We start from the raw sequence: 19,112 nt of genomic DNA on the forward strand, positions 1-19,112 counted from the left end.
CTGATGAGTAAGACCTATTAGAAAGAGATTACTGATTTTTATCCAGGCTGTTCTTTATCTGCAGAAACAGTGAGAAAAGAATATCTGATATTCTACTGCCATTTTGTTACTGATTGCCAAAGTAAGCCCTCATCTTAAAACAAGGAAATGTTCCCATTGCCATCTTCCTTATGATTACTCCTTCTTCATGACTTCCTTTGTTTTAAGGATTGGGTCTGGAGGAAACATAGCAAATAATACGTGGGCTGCGATCTTCCAAAGCTCCACGAATACATTAAGCTTCTGTTAAAGTGCTTTGAGAAGGAGATTGATGATAATTCTTTCTGAATATTTTTTCAAATTGAGATACCTGACTTCTTTAGAGAAATGCTTTAAGTAACCTAAAAAGTAGCCCCTATTAGCAAACCCCTTCAAAACAGATTTTACCAAACTATTTGTGTGAACAGCAGGTTGATAAAAGTCATCCAAATGAACAGAATATATCTGTGCTAGATGTATTATTGCAACAGCAATCCACATCCAGGCCCCTTTAATGCCAGACCTATACATACATGCAGAAAGGCTTATTTGCAATAGTTCCTGCTGATCTATTCTTCTTCTGCCACTGCTTGCTGTCTCAGAAAATATTGACTTTTCAGCAGAGCTCTTGTCAAGTTCTTCAGCACAGGCCTCTGCTCAGTGGGGCTTCTCAGATGCTTCAATCTAGTCAAAATTACTTCTTTTGAGTCCTTTAGTCTGTTTCTTTCCCTTCAAGTTTTATTCTACATTGTGAGGAGGTGAGGAAGGAAGAGCTTTGAAAATGCTGGATTATTCCCCAGACTAATTCAGCTTGATGACAGTGTCACCAGGGCTCAGTTTGACCCTCTGTTTTCTCTTTTTTGTTATCTCTTTGTTGATAAACACCCTATGGCACTGGAAAGCAATCCTTAAAATGGGTGTGAATTCAGGACATTTGCCAATATGGGAACTACAGCATTTCCCTCACCTTTCTTCAAGCCTTCTTACATATCCAGCTTTCCCTTGCAGCTGCTGGGGACGGCTCTGCACACAGTGAGAAGCTGCCCTGCTGTGTGCAGATATTTGCTCTGCAGCTTCCCTGGAGTAGCCTAGGAGCATCAGCAACAAGGTGCTATTAGGGAATCCTCTGCTTTGTTTCCTTTTGGTGCTGTCCTCCAAAGAAAGCAGCGCATCTGGGCTGAGAGAGCTTTCCTAACAAGCAGCTGCATTGGTTGTATTTTTAACATCCTATTAGGAAGTTCACATGTCTAAACTTGCTGTGCTGCTAGCTCTGTTGGTGATGCCAGCTGATAATTCTGAGAGACGTACTTGCTGCATGTATTTTTTCACATGCTACCACCATTTAGGATTTGTGAGTTTCATGAGCAGTGCAGTGAAGGTGCATGAAGACACAGCTTCATGGAGGGCAGAGGGCTGGCCCTTTGGGAAGGGAAGGACTTCTGCATTGTTTCCAGCCTCTAAAGAATTCCCCTCAATTGTCCTTGCTGCTGCACAAACCAGAGTTTTTATCACGAACTGTGTGTAGGTACATTTACAGGGAATGTCCAAAAAGAAAACTTTAATTCTGTCTTCACTGGGAAATATTTACCTATTGTGGATCCTATCCTGCTGTGGGATCCTATCCTGCTATTAGTGGAGGTGGCTGTGTAAAACATCAATTCTGATGACTTGTGTTTACCTACAAGGTAACGAGCTATTTACTGTTCTTAAACCTTGCTACTGTCACCTCAAATGTTCTTTTTAACAGGATGGTACTTAGCCCAGATTTCTATTGCAACAGCTTATTGCTTTCTCAAGGAGCTCTAATAGGTAGCTTTTTTTTTCCCTGTATTACTTTCTGACAGCTTTAAAAAATGGGAACAAAGCTTTGCAGCTTTGCACCTACGTAAGTCCTTTTATCCAGTGTACTCAGATATACATTATAAAGGCTGGAAAGGTCTTATAGTCTTACCACGAGCTGTATACTTTTCTACTTGTGCTGCAGCACAGACCGTGTGACACACTAGGCAGGTACAAGTTGCTTTCCCAAGACAAAGCACAGGTTTTCGTGGTGCAAAGAAGCTTTGAGGAATTAATTTTTCTTTATTTCAGTAATACTTCTAACATGTGGCAAATCTGTGCCCCCCTTAGATATTGATGCAGGACTCAAATATAGTGCTGGATCAGGACAGGACTTTTTGTTTTTACCAGTACACAAGGTAATAGTGGTTGGCTGAGTCTTGCTCTCCATAGGCTGTCCATCCAGCAGCTGTCTCTTTGCTTTGCCTGCTGGGTAGGTGATGGCTGTGAGTTGCAACACCAACTGTTTAGTGTGGCAGAGACTAAATGATGTGCAAAAGAAGTTTGCAGGACCTCAGTGCAGCACAGAGTGTGCCAAAAGCCAGGGGTCAGTCAACTTTGTGGTTGCATTTCTTTGCTGGATGTTTTTTACTCGTCAAAAGCTCCATCCTAGCATTTTGCAAATTCCTGTAAATCACTGATGTGCACCAAATGAGGCACAGCACAGTTCATTCTGAGCCATTCCAAAGGAGATGAGGCTGAGGAAACAGAAGCAGAAGGCAGATTTGACCAGAGCCCCCTGAAGAGGTGGATACTGGTGGCAAATGAGGTGCCCAAGGTATTTGTTCCCATGCCCACAGCCAGCAGGGGTGCCTTGCATCCCTTGTGCCTGCAAGGTTCGCTCCTCCCTGGGAACCAGCAGCCCCACCAGCCCCTGGGCATATTGCCCAGTTCACAGCTGCTGTGGGGAGCTGCTGCTTTTCTCTTTCCTGTTATAATAGCAGCCTTATAAGGATTCCCCCAGCCAGCCATCTCCTCTGGAATAAAAAGTTGCATGTTTCTGCATGTGACTTCTGCTGTGATATTTGGGTTCATTTACTGGGATCCTGGGAGCTGGAGATCGTAACTCTAGAAGGAGGGGAAAGAATGGAAAAGAGGGAAGGAAAAATAAAGGCAGGCGAGGGAAAAGCCAGTCTGTAGCAGGAATTCAACAGAAGATATTAAAGCAAGAGCAGTTTTTTAAGGGAAGACACTATGCAGAGTTGTGGGGCAGTGGTGGTACAGACATCTGCCTTCTGCTGGGCAGCCATGGTAGCACCCTTTGACTCCCACTAGCATAAATAGCATCGTATTTCCAGAGAATCTTTTGCATTCCTTGCCTTATACGCTGCACTCTAATTCCACATTGTAGCAGACAATTCAAAAGAATAGCATTCTGATATCTTTAACCTCAGTGCTAGCTTTCTCCTTACCAAAATGTGACACAGGTGTCTGGATACACTGTGTCTGTGCCCCTGGATCTGGTCTGTTGGCTTGGTTCTGGACCGGGGTGAATTTCCTGAAGCAAATCCTTTGTGGAGTCATGCATGTGATTGCAGGGGAACCGATTTTTTTGTTGTTGTTGTTGTTCACTTCTTCAACCTGGAATGCACAGAATTTGTCTTTGTCTTTCATAGGAAAGCAAATGGCTTGTATTTAATTCTAAAAATAACACCCGCCCCAAAACACAAAGTCTATAGTCAAAGAGCTGTAGGAAGAAGGGAGCCTGCTGGCTTGTTAGAATTGTAGATTACTGACAGTGTGGAAAGAAGTGCAGTGGTTTATGAAGATATGGAAAGAAGAGTGATGATAACATTCACGTTACCAGAGAAAGGGTCTTTCATCACTGAAATTGTAAGCCTTTCTCCATCTGTAACTCATTAGCTACTTACTAGAAGTAGCACTATTTTAAGACATTATTTACCCTCCTAGGCAGGATCGATGTGTTTCTGGAGACGTGTGTGTTTCTGTGCATGTCATTGGTAGTTTCCAATCAATAGTGAGAAGTAAACTTGAAGCCAAACTCTACAGTGTTGTCTTGATCCTTCTGAGAAAATTTCCTTTGGCTCTGATTTAACACGAGTGAAAGGAGCAGGGAGAAAAAATAAAATAAAACAAAACTCACATAACGATCACTGGAAGGAAAAAAGTGTGATTTCCAGGTGCTTCCTATACACGTAGTGGAGGGGATGGAGCAAAGGAACCAGCCTACACAGGTCTGATGGGCATATCAATGCCACTGATATGTTTTTAGTTAACTTTACACATAGCTGTAGGTGCCTTGCCCTTTGCTCATGGAAGTGCTATTCCTGAAGGGAAGGGTTGTGTAACCTCATAGGTTTGTTTCGCTCTTAATTTCCCTGGCTAGCAAACTGGTTTTGTAATCAAGGTGAAGCGATTGAATGCTTTTGTATACTTGATTTTAGTATTTTGTGTGAAATAAATCAGTGTTATCTATCCTGGGGAGTAGTTTATTTTCCTATACTGCATATAGATCTCAAGAAACCTCTCCTTTGATCTGGGAGAGAAAAGATTGCTCCTTTGCAGCAATCAAAAATATAGGTCTCTGAAGCCATAAACCATTCCACTGCAGTTTTTAGAAATGAGGTATGGCAAAGCAAGTCATCTGTGTTTTTTCTTCTTCTAAGAATAGTCTAGTTGAATTCTTTATATGCTTGGGTACATGCCATAATTCAAGGGGAAAAATAACATGCATTGTTCTAATTATTTATATGAGAGTACAGTAATGATTTAACTACCTTAGGCAAAGGTCTCATTGGACTTGACTCTGTACAAACTCAATTAAAAAAAAAAAGTATTCTTGAGTAATTTCAGAACATTTTTAAGTGGCAATGAAAACGTTCTTTCCTTTTATTTTTTAATCCCAACACATGGACGTTTTCTGTACATTTGTCAGTTCAGAGCAGATCTTGGTTTGCAGTAGCTCTGACAGCACTTATTACAATCTGTCAAGCTAGTAATTTGTGAGCTCAGGATTTACAGAATAATTTTTAGAGCTAGCATCTAACAAGTCACGGTGCATTTAATCTTTTCATTGCTTCACATATTTTTGTGAATCACTCTGCTAATTCATGCAGCTATTTTTATTCCTGTGGCCCTGACTGGACTCCGATACCAATACAGCTATTGCTTGAAACAGTTCTACACTCGTGATTTTCAGCTCACTGCTTTCTTTAGTGACATGAATGTGAAAATGAGGGTTTACCTAAAAATTATGACTGCCTATTTGCTGTAAGTTATGATGCATCAGTATTTATAAGTTCATTCAGAGGAATAGCATATTTGTACACTGCCTTCTTGTACAGTTCATAGATGTTCAGCCCAATCATTTACCGTCAGTGGGAGGATAAGCACGTAACTGGATTGAATCAAATGGTCCTACACCATTTTACTGAATGGTTGGCTCTTGCATTGATCAGGAAAACCTACTTGAATAATATAGTTCTCTAATTCAATCCAAAAACACATTTTCAGTACTTCTGGGAGCTTTTGCTAGGTAGAAATTTAGTCTGTCAAAAAAAAAAAAAAACCGTGTAGCATTGAAGCAGTGAATGGCATTCACCTAAAATTTGGAAAAAGAAAAGCTGTAGCTTCTGACTTGTACCTAATTTACTTTTCCCTTTTTCATGTAAATAACAGATAGAAGTGAGGCAGTACTTTGAAACTCCTTTCCTGGGCACTTACTCTTTGAGTGGTCGGCCAACTTTTGGACTTGCTGGAAAAAGAGGGAAGTATTAGCAAAGCTAGGAAAAATGACAGCACTTTGCATAACTGAGTTTAATCAAAATGAGCATTTTTCACAGGCATATCTCCTTTTCTATTGAAAGGACATATGGAAACTTGAAGTGTTTGTTTCTGAGATTCCTGAACAGAAATTTCACATTTTGGGGGGATACTGTAAGAATGGTTAACTCAGCTAATTGCTCAGTATTGCAGCTTCTGTTCCGTATCAGGAAAAAAGTAAACATGGAAGTAATTACTTAGGATTAAAAGTGTGTTTCCTGTCTAGGTGAAGCTCTTGCTTTATCAGATTAAAGTCTTGTGGTTCTGAAGCCACCTGGACCCACTGTTACTATCGTTTTTTGCCTGACTGACTGCAGTCCTGGGCTAATTAACCAACACCTGCAAGGCTTTCCCTGTTTGTCTCAGAGGCCATGCATCTCTTTTATTATTATACCTGTGTGAATTAAGGTAATAAGTGGGCAGAAGAGCTGCAGAACTTGCTACTCAGTGTCACTAGAGATTGCTGTAGACGCAGTGGATGGATTTTCAAGGTCTGTTTGGTTTGGGAGAGGAATGCTGACAAAGGGAATAGAAGCAAGAAGGGGAAAGGTAAAAAAAAAAAAAAAAAAGCTATCCCTGTACTGCGTGGTGCTTTGTGCTAGCTGGTGACTATGGTTTCTGCAGTTGAGTAGGGAGCATCTGGCTCAACCACACAGCTCAACCACAGGCCATGTCGAAATAGCAGGACTCTCATTTCTTTTTGTATTATGAAGACACAAGGAAGGTAAACTGCCCCTCTCCCCTTCAAATCAAGCTTGGAGTCCCCCACATTTTTCCTACATTTCTCTCTACTCTGAGTCTTGTTTTTAATTCATCATCAATAGCCAAAACTTGAGATGATTTATTATTACTACTCCACTTTTTCTATGGGAAAACTATATTTTAGAATGTTATCCTTGCTTTTCTTCTGTAGAACCAGCTGCCTGCCATATAATAAAGTTAATTTTCTTATAGTGTATGCTATTTAATGTAATCATGTGTTTTAAGAGAAAACACACCCAAATGTGTGCTCCTAATCATGGGTAATTCTCATGTTATTTTTCTTCAGAAATCACAAGGATGTTATCAGGCATATTAATTGTTAGTTTGGTGTATGACTAAGAATACAAACATCTCCTCATTTTTCCCTCTCCCCTCTTAACATTTTGTTTGAGATCAGTAAGTGCATTTTGTCTGTGAAAAGCCCTGGATTAAATGCCACCCACCATAGATTTTGTGCATGCTTTATTTTGCCAAAGGAGGTTGTCAGACATTAGGGGAAGTAATGTAATATTGGTTGACCTAAGACTTCAATTAGCTGACAAGGAAGTTTACAAAAACTGTCACGTTAACTTTGCACATCATTTTTCTGAGGCAGAAAAGCTTTGTCACAAACCACTCATTTCTTGTTTTGCTTACCTCAAGGCATAAAGGAAATAAATATGTTCCTTATTTCTAGTGCAAAGAGTATTGTAGAAATATGAAATAGAAGGAAGAGATTTTCTACCAGTCATTCCTGCTTGAGCTTAATACAACCCAAATAAGCTGTATTTAACGTGCACATTTAGATTAGCATTGTGGGTTCAGCTTTGAACTGAATCCTTAGACACGAGGGAAGCACGTGATTTTAACCCTGCAAGAAGCTAGTAGACTACTTTCACATTGTCTTTTACCAAAAATAGTTTATGGATAGTGTTTACATGTTTGTTTTTTTTTTTTTTGATGATGACTGTAAGTCCATAATTTTGTGTAGGCTTTTGTCAATCAAATTCAAACAGCTTTTTGCTCACAGCCAGTACCTCTGCCACCCTTTCTGTCTTTAATGGAGCAGATCAGTAGTAACATTGAAAAATAACTGGAGGTCTCCCTGGTATGTGGTGCTTCTCCATCAGGACACAGATAGGTTAAAATGATCCATGCAGATAACAGAGTTTTGGGAGCTCCTTTGGGAAGTGCCAAATCAGTCTGTGGCCATAGGCTCTTCCTGTAGAGGTGGATTAGCCTGGGGATGTAATATACCAGTATGAAAATTAGTGGTTCATTTTCACTGAGCACGACCTTACAAAATGCTCACATCCAATATCAGAATTAGCCTGGATTTTTTTCTTTTTTAATTTTTTTCAGAGAAATGAACATTTTTACAACAACTTTTTCAGATGCAGTCACTCCTCTGACCACTTTCTTGCTTTTTGCCAGCCCCCATCTCTCTCTGTTTCAGGGTTTCATTGGTCCTGTGCTCGTGGCCCTGGGGCTCCTCTTCTTTCCTTTCTGCAAGCCTGGAGTGCATGGAGAAGTGTGATTAATCCCTTGCCTACTCTCCTGTAGCCTTTGATTAATGGCAGTCTCATCCCACCAGTTCCCAGGGACCACGTGATATCAGACTGGTTTCCCACACCTGTGATCTGCTAACCAAAGGACAGAAAAAAACCTGAAAGAATCAAAGCTGCTCTGAAATGTGCAACAGTTCTTGTTTTTACTTCATCTTCAGCTTTTCTTCCTTTACCACTCAGTCTACTGGGTTGGACCTCAGGATCCAGTACAAGATTCTGTTCAGTCTTCCTGAGCAGTGGGCAGGCAATTTGTTTGGGTGGTGAGGCTATAACCAAGATTTCACATTGAAGAGTTCTATTACTGCAGCATTAAGATTCCAAATACCTTCTATAGACCTTTTATAAGCACCTTGTGCTTGGAACTGCTGTCACATCTCCTACCTTTCAGCTCCATCATCATGTCTGCTAGGTGCTCATTTATTCTTATTGGGTATACCTGTAAAATGATGGTCGTTGCTGAACTAGATAATAATAGTGATACCACATGGGAACAGTCTGCTCAGCTCGATCAAAATCTTTGCATTGTTTCAAGTCTCTTCTGCAGACAGAAAAATATCTTGGTTCTTAGTAAAAAAAAAAAAAAGTACAAACATAAAAATGCTCACTCACAAACAAGACGTATATATATCTATATATACTTTTAAATTAAGAAAGTTAAAACTTCATCAACTAAAAGTTTTTTTCCACAACAGCTTTTAAATTCTGCAGAAAATTAAGAGTTAAAATATATCAGAGCTTATACCTGCTAAATCTTCTGACAGCTCCTTCCTCATCCCAGTGCCTGAAAATGAATCAGGTTAATTATTCCTGTCATTATATACACTCAGCTGGCTTAGAGTTGTCTCTTTATCATTGGCTACAGCTACTGTCCTTGTCTTCTAAAACAGTTAAGAAGATTGAAAACTGGTGTGCTTTTTTTTTTTTTGTATGGTTGTTGGGTTTTTTTTGAGGTGTAAGAGGTTTCTTAGTTTAGTTTAGTGGATTTTTTTTTTTTTATAATTCTGAAGAAATACAGACTGTAATAGAAGAAAAAAATCAGAAATTTTGGTATCTCTTGTCAATGTTTAGACTGTACCAACACTATGTTTAAATTACTTCTGCAGAACAGCATGCCTGAATTAATATCCTAAAATAATGTGGAAGATTTGTCTAGGCTGATATCAAGGGACTAGTGTAGTGAAGTCATAGATTACAGTATGTGGAGATTGGAAAACAAAGAACAGTATTAAATTTTCTCTCAAGGACCTCTAAGTCTCTCAGGATGACTCTTCTGAGTACTCTGAAAATATAACCATTGATCTACTTAAGACAATTCATCCATTGAAATAACCTAAAAAATTGTCTTGAATTACCTGGTGCAATCTTTAAACATGTAACATTTTCATTAAAGTAGTTGACAGGTTGCTTGTAAACTGAAGTCATTTTCTTTCCCTTCAAAATTAAATTTTCTTTATGGCCTCCTTTGTCAGTGAGCACCATTCATTAAGAGTGATTTGGTTGTTTCATTCTACAGCCTTATTTTTTTGCCTACTCTATGAGTTTTACTGAGGGAAATCTCCTTTTTGCCTGAAATTATTAAGCTGGATCTTAGTAAATATATGATGTTTTCTTTATTTTATTTTATTTTAATTTTTTTTACATTATATAAACCATGCTCTTCTTCCCAGGAACACTTAGATAGGAGGGAAACTACATATGAATTCTTGGCGTACAATTTGAAAAGAGATGTCATTTCTCCAGTTTTCTATTTACTGGCTTGTTGATTTTTTGGGGGGAGTCGTTTGGAAAGCCAATGAAAGCAGCCTTAAAATGTCTTACATCTCAGATTCTGCAAGTCTGGTTGTAGAGGGGGATCTCTGGATGTAGTACAGTCCTGTGGGTCATCTTTTATCACATGCTGCAAAGAGACAGGAATCGTCTCTTGTAGAACTTGTTAATACTGAGCCAAATTAGGAAAGCACTCAACCAAGTACATCATAGTTACATGGATCCATGGCTTATACCTGACTTCTGTAGAACTCTTTGCATCTGTTCTAGCTGTGAGAGGGATGTTCCATGTGAAAAGGTTTCTTATTTAAGAGAAACAGCTGTGGGGAAGTTATGAGAAGGGTTTGTGTCTTGTCTGTTTCTCTGTGGATGAGTTGTGGTGAATCTCCAGCCTTATGGGATGTCCTGGGGGTAGTTTCTGAGAACGTTGAAGCTGAAAGTTTGTACAAAGAGGGGTTTTGAAGAGCAGAAGGCTGAGACTTAACATTTCCAGAAGCTTGCAGATAACAGTTGGGTGTCACAGGTGACAGCCACTCTCCTGCAGTCATGACAAATACAAAGTTTGCATCAGAATGGCAACAAAGAATATACGAAGGGGTCAATTTTGTGTTGTTTCGAGTTGGAGACAAGCTGCTGAAGTTAGTGGTCAGTGGGAAGTTGCTGTGTAGATGGACCTTGGCTTCAGATAAACTCCTCTTCCTGACGTTGATGCCTTCTCACTCTTTTTTTATTTTGTCCTCTTAGAGCCTAAATATTCAGATCTCTGTTCAATCCTGAAAGGCACAGGCTTTATTTGCATAGATAAAAGTTCTTGTGACAAGAAACAGGAGTGAGGAGGAAGTGTGGGAGAGGCAAAATAATCAGAATGTGATATTTGATTAGGTCAAATAAGCAAAATACAGAGAGATACAAAAACAGCTTAACAAAAAGATGTATAATTTAAGGTTATGGATATGAACCATAGAAATGTAAAACAGATTAGTTAAATAAAAGGCTGGGAATAAGGTCCTGTATGCCATAGATATTTTGGTTAAACAAAAAAGTAGTTGTTGTTTTTTTTACATTTTTTTTTCTTCTGTTTTCCTCTTAATGTCCTTAGTGAATTTACCTGTCCTTGTCATAATGCAGAACTTGGGATCCTCTGACCGTACAAAAGGTCATCAGATACAAAATGCGCCCTCTAAAACATTCCTCTCTCAGTAGGAGAAGCAAAGTTTAATGCAATTAAAACAACTATCTGCAGTGTTTATGTACAGTTATATTGAGTAGAGCATACTTTTAATTTCATTGTGAGGTCAGATACACAAGGAGGATTACTGCTGTCTCTTAGACAGCAGTAATCAACGGCTGGCAGCTCAGCTTTAGAAATTTTGAACAGATTAGAAGATCTTGGCAGTGGTTCTCAAATGCTCAGGAGACTCACTGCTACCAACAGCTTTGACATTCTGGACAATAAGTTAAATATTATTTGCTATAAACATTACAAGGCAATTGATCACCCCTTACATACTGGGCCCAGGGTGCATGCTTCCTGCCTTCTGTGTTGGGAACAAGGGCAGCCCATAAACCAAGGAGCTATTTGATGATATTCCATCAACAACTTTTTAGATTAGAGCAGAGAAGAGGAATTATTTGCATGTTAACCACAACAGTGAGTACCAGAGAAGGGAAGCAAGGGTTTATGTAGGATTTTGCAACCACGCATGAATGAGAGCTCCCATGGTCGTGATTGAAGGATTATGTTTGCTTGCAACTCTGGTTTAGTGGTTTAGCAACCAGTATGGCTGCTAATAATAATTAACTGTAATTAATGTAAAACTTTATAATATATTAACTAGTCATTGCAAAGAAGGCAGATAAAAGAGGAGAAGATAATTTTAGGCATCCAACTCATTGCTGGGCTTGTCAGCTTTTTTTCCATTTTTCCTTTAGCAAAGGTTCATCCATTGCCTTTCCTAAGCCTTTTCAGGTGTTAAAACAAGACCCAGAGAAATCAATAGGAGTATGCCACACATCTCATTGGGCAGTATTGTCATTCAGGGTTAGGATTGTGGTTTCCAAAGTGTGACAGCTTGTTTATCACACTTGGGCTGGGGTGATCTGGTGAGACTAAATGTAACCATTATGTAGGTTTTACTAAGCAAGAGGAGTTCACCTTTCAGCTGGGAAAGCAGCTGATTCTCAGCTAATAAAGTGCTGTGAAAGATTTGGCTGAATGTGGCCACCATCTGAGAACAGATGGTTCTCTATGTAAAAGACACACTGCATAGCTATAGAGTAGAGAACTCAAGGTTTCTTTCTATCTTCAAACTAAGTTTCAGAAGACTTGCTCAGGCACGCAGCAGTCAGTTTGATTTTTAGGAGTGGATGGACTGGAGCTCCTCTTTGTCTGGGCCAGATTTCCAAGATTTACCAAGAGTGCATGGAAATGTGGCGAAGGCATTTGTTGTCCAGCTGGGCAAACAGCTTTGTAAGAAACATATTGCTTTTGGAGGATATATCTAGGATGGATGCGGTCCCTGTAGGAGACTGTCTTTCATTTATTAATTGCTTACTTTCAGCTGTTGGACACAGTTTATGGATTACATCTAGGAAGGAAGTTACATCTTAGGAAGTAAAAATAGAAAACAGAATGCAGGCAATGAGAGTTAGAAGATTGAGGCAGCACATGTGAAGCAATGACATATTCATATGTAAAGGTAAATTTTCAGAATGATTAGGGAACCTCTGAGGGGCTGAGCTTCTGTTTTAAGATACATGGTGAAGATGGAAGAAGAAAATGAAACAAACAGTGCAGAAAAAGCTTTTGGCCTCTGTGTAGCAGTTAATTTTGGTCACATCTGCCTTGATACCATCAGGGTGGTTACTGCTTCCTACTGCTTTCTAACTGTTGGATTTGGGTGGGATGGGCCTTTCTAAAAGTGGCATTCTTCTTTCAGCCAGCTTCAGCGCAGCATCAGATGTTTCAAGATGTGTGATTTGCACCAGCACTAGGGAAAGGAAATGAGTCCAGAATTTGGAAAGAAACACAGTAATCTGTCATGTGAAACCATTTGAAATAAAGCCAAGCAATTCCCCTTAGTTAACTGTGTCTCAGCAGTTTTCTCTGATAAAATAATTAATATTCAGATTGGTGGCTGTTGCCCACCCATCCTTCATTCTTGCTTTTGGTTTGCACTGTTTATGACATTGCTTCAAAAGCAATCCTTGAATATCTGGAGCAAGTTGGTATCTTCATTCTGACTAATGTTCTCTATTTGCAAGTTCCCTTTCCTTCACTGTATATGATCATAAAGTTCCTGTAGTGTGGAGCTTTTGCAGGATCACCAAAGGGTTGAGATGAGAAGGGACCACTGGATTCACCTGGTCTAATCTCTGCTCAAGTCAAGACACCCAGAGCAGGGTGCCCAGGACCATATCTCTCTTAAAAGAGATTTTCCTGTTTCTTTATCATTTCTTGCTCATCTTTATCATCTTCTTGGACTCCTTCCATCTTTCTCTTGTACTGATGAGCCCAGAAATGGTTCAGTCCTAGTCTCTCTCCATCTGAGAAACCATGGAAATTCATTCAATGTTGAACATGCTGAGTATTGAAACAAAATAGCTGCAAGGCAGAAGGGAGGGAGGGGACAGGAAGAACTTAGCAAATAATAATGTTCACAAGGACAACCATATGGCCAGACTGTCCCTTCTCTCACTATGACAGCACTGAGGGAAGCAACAGGACACAGTCATGGCTTAACACATGGTCAGAAGAGCAGCTTTGAGGCCCAGCAGGGTAGTCACAAGGCCTGAAAATCTCTCTGCAATGTGTCCAGTGGGCAGCTAAACCCTGTAGCTTGTACACATCACCTGTGTCGAGCTGGCAGAAGTGAGGATGTGCATCTGCAATCTTGGCTCCTTAGGACATGCTTTGTCATGCTGTTAGAAGTGTGTTGTGTATGTGTGCGTATGTGCCTGCCCCAACGTGACAGGAGCATTAGCCCAGAAGAGCCATGTTCTTGCTGACAAGAGCACACAGCCTGCAGCAAGAGCGGGATTTACAATCCTGTAACCAGAAGCTGTAGCTCAGCTGTTCAGGGAGAAAGCCAAATGGTGATTGACCCTCTCCCCACCAGTCCCCTGGAACAATAGTTTTCTCATTACAGAGCAGAAGAGGTTTTTCTGTAAGCTGCATTGACCTGCCAGAAGTTGAATTCTTTTCTGGTTATGCTATTGAGCAATTGACTTGAGAACCTGACAGCACTAACCAGCTTCTGCACCTACGTACTGGGAAGAGGCTCCAGGGACCTCTTTCCCGACTCAACTTTGATCTCAATTCCTCTACTTCCTTCTTTCCCTAAGCAGCACAGGAAAATTGGGAATGGGGTGTGTAGACTACTGGGGAATCTCTGCTTTGGTGTCCAAGAACCCAATGCAAACTAGAAACCTTGCTGTGATACTGAACAAGATTTGAAACAAAAACACAGATGTTAACATATGTTTTCTTTTCCTTTTCTTGTCAACCGCAGGTAATGCAGGTAGTGAAAGAACAGATAATGAGAGCACTCACTACCAAGCCTAGCTCACTGGATCAGTTCAAGAGTAAGCTTCAGAATCTCAGTTACACAGAAATACTGAAAATACGCCAGTCTGAAAGAATGAACCAGGAAGATTTCCAGTCTCGTCCAATTCTGTAAGTACTGTCTTCTCTCCTAACCCATGTTTCCATCAGAGGATTAACAAATGTGATTGACATTTATGAGCTCTTCAAGGGGAACCTGAAGAAGTAGGCTGTCCAGGGAGCTGTGCTCAGAAACAGTAGTACAGCATCTGCCTGAAGTGTGTTTGATTTCTTCTGCTGGGAATCTCAACTTTTTCATTGAATTCAGTTAAATCAGATTCACCAAATTCCTACAGGGTCTCACATGGCTCATTTGTGTGAAACAGTGCTCTGACATTTCCTGTCTTTGTATGCTTGTGCATATAAAATTGTTTTTGTTGTCAGTGTTGGCTTTTTTGTTGTTTTTTTTTAAACTTTGTCTTCTGTCCAAGGGACAAAAATTGCAAATACTACATCTCTGAGCCAGACAAGAAGTTCAGAATAAGAGGAGTCAATACACAGTGGCTCCAGAAAAGAGTGGGATTGTGTATTTCTATCTTTCTTCGGGGCATTATCTTTGATGTTAATGAAAAGCTATTATTTATCTGTAAATGATAACACTGTGGTAGCATGACAATGGGATTCTCATTTCCATGTTGTTTACTGCAAAGAATCAAATGCTAATCACCATCACAGCTCCTGCCTGCTGCTCAGAATACCCTTTGTTCTGTTACGTGAGAAATGTAGGCCATGCTTGGCTCTGGACCAGGGTTCATGGCTGAGCTAATGGCACAGGACGAGTTCAGACTCCATGGTGCACAAAGGGATAGCAGGAACCTTTTGAGATCAGCGGAGAAATAGTGAGGATTCCAGAAATGTCAGTAGAAATGCCATGAAATCTTGACTATGTTTGAAGCATATTGGCTTGTAATTTTCCAAATCTCCATCACAAAGCAAAGCTATAGGGAAGGATTTGAACCAGGACATTTCGGAATTCTGATGTTAGATGCTCATTTCGATTTGTTTCTAAAGGGCATAGATACATCTAAGTATGAGCTCTGGGGATATCTTTATCCAAGGGCAGCAGGGCAACAGAGGAAGCATAAGCTAAATAGAACTACACTTTAATCATACCCTTGTGGATCAAAGGGGAAATGCTTCTTTTATGTTTTCAGTGTTTTAGAAGATAGGACCTAATGCCCAATTAGAACTGATGTCACTCAGTGCATCAATTAAACAGTTACAAATGGCTCCAGTCACTTTTGCATCATTACACTGCTCAAAATCCCCTGCCAATCCTGTGCAGTGCTCAGTGGATCAGAGCTGCTCAGTACTGCTAAGCTTGTCACCAAAGCTGCTCATTTTCCTTGCTTCTGCTGTGAGTCAACTGTTTAGCTATGATACAGGTCAACTATCTATATTCTCTTGCAGCCTTGCATAACCTCATGAAACTGGCCAGTTGCCTTCTGCAAGCTCTTTATGTCCAGCATGGCTCTAGCTAGTTGCTGCCCTGGTTTGGAATTTCCTTCCCCCAGGTGACATGAAGGAAACCAGTTAACACAAGTAGTTAAAGGAAACTAAAATGTTACCAGACTCGTTTCAGATTCAGGACAAAGGCTAAGCCTAAAGGCTGTAAAGGCTGAGGAAATTGATAAGGTATTTCAGCAATCACAACTGCATTTGCAGAGATTTGATTCTATGAATTTGCATTTCGATTGCATCCACGATCGCTCATTCTTGGCAGTGAAAAGAAACGGTTCTTTCATTTTCCCCTTTGATTTGATTCTATGTACTGAACTCTCTCAAATTGCATAGATGGCACAATTGATAGAAGTACAGAATCATGGTCCCATTGTAGGGAGAGACTGCGAGTGAAGAGAGCAATCGTGGCTCTACTGTATATTTTAAAGCTTTACAGATATGCTAAAAGAGATTGTGCACAGCTGAATGTAAAGTCAGTGGGCCTTGTTTAATTCTGTGTGAGCATATGGCAGTCGGATGATGGTTTTTCCTGCCTTTAACATGACAGAAATCTTTCTTTCACTGTTCTTTGTATAAGTACTGATGGTTTGAGCTTTTTAAGCTGCCAGATCAGAGAAGTTTCAGTTAAGTTGGACTTGAGTGTAAGTTGGAAAGCGTTGCCTTAGATCCATGTAACTACAGCAACCTTGTTTTGTAAGTAATTGTTTCTTCTGTAAGAGCATTGTTGTATTGTGCAGCGGAGTTTCTTCAGATGAGGGAAAATATGACATTCTTTAGAACAGAATGCATGCAAGAGCTTGGGATCATTACTGATCATCCAAACAGCCATCCCACAAGGCTATAAAATGTTACTGGTTCATTTTGAATGGCTGTGAAAGGGGGTGTGTTCTGAGTACTGAGATCTTCTTGATGCGTTAAATGCAGCAGAGATGGGGTAATACTGGATAAAATTGTGATGTCCGTGTTGGAGGCTTGATGGCTAAAGGAGAGTTCATGTCAGTTAGGGAGACATTGCTAGGCAATATCTGAGTGAAAATCAGCACATACTGGGAAATAGAGGGAAGAAGGCAAGTGGATGCTTTTTGGCTTTTTATCTTGACGGATTTCTCTGCAATGTTAAAGATTCAGTAATGCCTGCTCTGAATGCATGAAGTGACTAGGAGAGTACATAGCTGCCCGAGATAAAAGGACAAAACCCATGAAAGCAGTCTTGGGGTTAGTCTTCCATTACGTTTTAATGATTTAAATGACTACAGTATGCCCCGTCCTGGAAGGAGAACAGCTGACAAGAAAGAGTCTTAGTTATAATCAGAAAAGGCAAAAGATAGGGGCAGGTAGAACTGGTGCTGAATTAAAGCTAGAATCATCTGTAAAATTTAAAAAAAAAAAAAAGAAAGAAAGAAAAAAAAGTTCAGTAATGTTCAGATTTGCAGATAATCCAAGTCTGTTATTTTAAAAATACGTAACTGATGTCAGCAGCCTATAATGCTGAGACCAATGAGATCAGAAAATGAGCGCTCGTATATTACTCCATGGTTCCATCAGCCCTTCTGTCATGTCAGCCCACTGACTTTTGTCATTCTTACATCACAGGAACACAGTAGGAAGCTAACAGCAATTTTTAAAGCTACTGTCTCCTTCAGCTTTCCTAGTTTGTTCTTGCTCTTCGCAAGGCACAGACTGTTCAGCTGATGTCATCTAAAGGAGCATAAATAATTTTTCCAAAAATATATTTGCATTTACGATCTTCCTTCAACTCTGTTCCTCTGCGTGCTGAAGCACGGGGACTGTAAAACTAAAGAAGGTACTATCTCTGAGCTTCACAGTCCTGAAGGCAAATTATGCATGTGTGTAGAGGGGCTTTGGCACATCAGCAAGGAGGCAGAAGGCTCCCCTACCTCCCTTTCTCATCCAGAAAATCTTAAGACCCTGAGGTACTATAGCTGGACATTTTTGAATTGCTTAAAAATCTTCCTCCACTTTGTAAAGGGAAGATGGGACTTCAGAAGACATAAGAAGGAATATTATGAGTAACTAGTCAGGTATTAATGTGCTAGATGACCCATTAGTTTCTGGATTTTTTTCCATACTGTCTTAGAAACCTAATGTTAGGCTGTCTTTAGCATGTCTTTAATGATAGTAATCTGTTTTCTAAATTAAACTACTGAAACATCACACAGATGTTTATATCAATTTTGAATGCTTGGAGTCAGTCCAGCTGTATGCAGTTTGTACCTTGGACTGTCAGTCATTGCCCTGTGGTTTAGCACTACTTTTCTCTGTCCCTGTTGCCAGCTCTTACCTGAGGAATGGGGAAGCTCATCAGCTCAGAAAAGGAAGACATCTGTTCAATCACAGAATTCTTCTAATCACAGGATGTAACCACTCAGCACATTCCTACCTCAGTTCCCAATAAGAAAACAACATTTGAAAATTATCCTGAAGGACTAATTGTATGTTCCTGAGAGGTGGCCTGTTTCTATAGTTACAATGCTTACTTGATTTTTGGCCAGCTAGATTTTCACAGCTTGTAAATATGCATCAGGTACTCCAACCATTTTGTTAGTACCTGAGAGAATTAGGACTTTTCAGTTTAAAAGCCTTCAGCTCTCTAAAAGAATTTCCAGTGGTTTCAGTGGGGTGTTGGCACATCAAAGTTGCCAGATCCACATGAATGTGGAAATCAGCAGAGGCTGAAGTCCCTAAGTGTTTGAGAAGTGGACAGTTTTATTTTATCCATGGAATAGCACAGTTTTGTTTTCTTTTGATGATGATTACTGGAACATACTGCCACACAGAATGAGTTTTGGTGTTACTAATGCGTACAGCAGTGCAGAATTATGGTTCTGTCATGCTTCATATTTTATAAACCATCTATACGTTTAGTTATTTTTTAAATCTTACTAGGCTTACTGTCAAGTTAATGTTTCAACCTGTCTTTTATATATTCTTAATGAATCTTAGTGAGGATATAACTGATTAACTTCAGACATCTCTGAGTCCATGTGATGATATATGAAATCAAATTTTAAATATTACATGCATACATTTTACACCTTGTTCTTGACACGTTGATTGCTTTTATCAAAGTAGAATGTAGAAAATGGGTTTTCTCAGGGGTATATAATAATGCTTCTAAATGCACTGCTGTTTTTGGCACTGCTGGGCAGAGGTAAAGCTTGATCCTCGAGCAGTCCCCATCATGGGTTACTTTTCCACCAGATTCTGTCAATAGTGAATTAGTTGAATGGCATAAGTTCAATACCAAGAATACAGAGCTGGTCATTGTTCTGCCTGATTAGCATTGTTCACTGTTGTTTGTTTTGTTTATA

The 19,112-nt window shown here is 39.9% G+C and overlaps 1 protein-coding gene across 10 annotated transcripts in view; it reads left to right on the forward strand.

The window, feature by feature from the left end:
* Positions 1-19,112, forward strand: part of ELMO1 (engulfment and cell motility 1) — a 291,425-nt gene that overhangs the window by 249,619 nt on the left and 22,694 nt on the right. For all 10 annotated transcript variants that reach the window (XM_085226590.1, XM_085226589.1, XM_085226588.1 and 7 more), the window contains one exon: positions 14,228-14,391. In XM_085226590.1, the coding sequence (XP_085082716.1) occupies positions 14,228-14,391 (164 nt within the window). The remainder of the gene's footprint in view (positions 1-14,227; positions 14,392-19,112) is intronic.

The sequence above is a fragment of the Meleagris gallopavo genome, chromosome 6 (assembly GCF_905368555.1).
Source record: "Meleagris gallopavo chromosome 6, MGAL_WU_HG_1.1, whole genome shotgun sequence".
Classification (NCBI taxonomy): domain Eukaryota; kingdom Metazoa; phylum Chordata; class Aves; order Galliformes; family Phasianidae; genus Meleagris; species Meleagris gallopavo.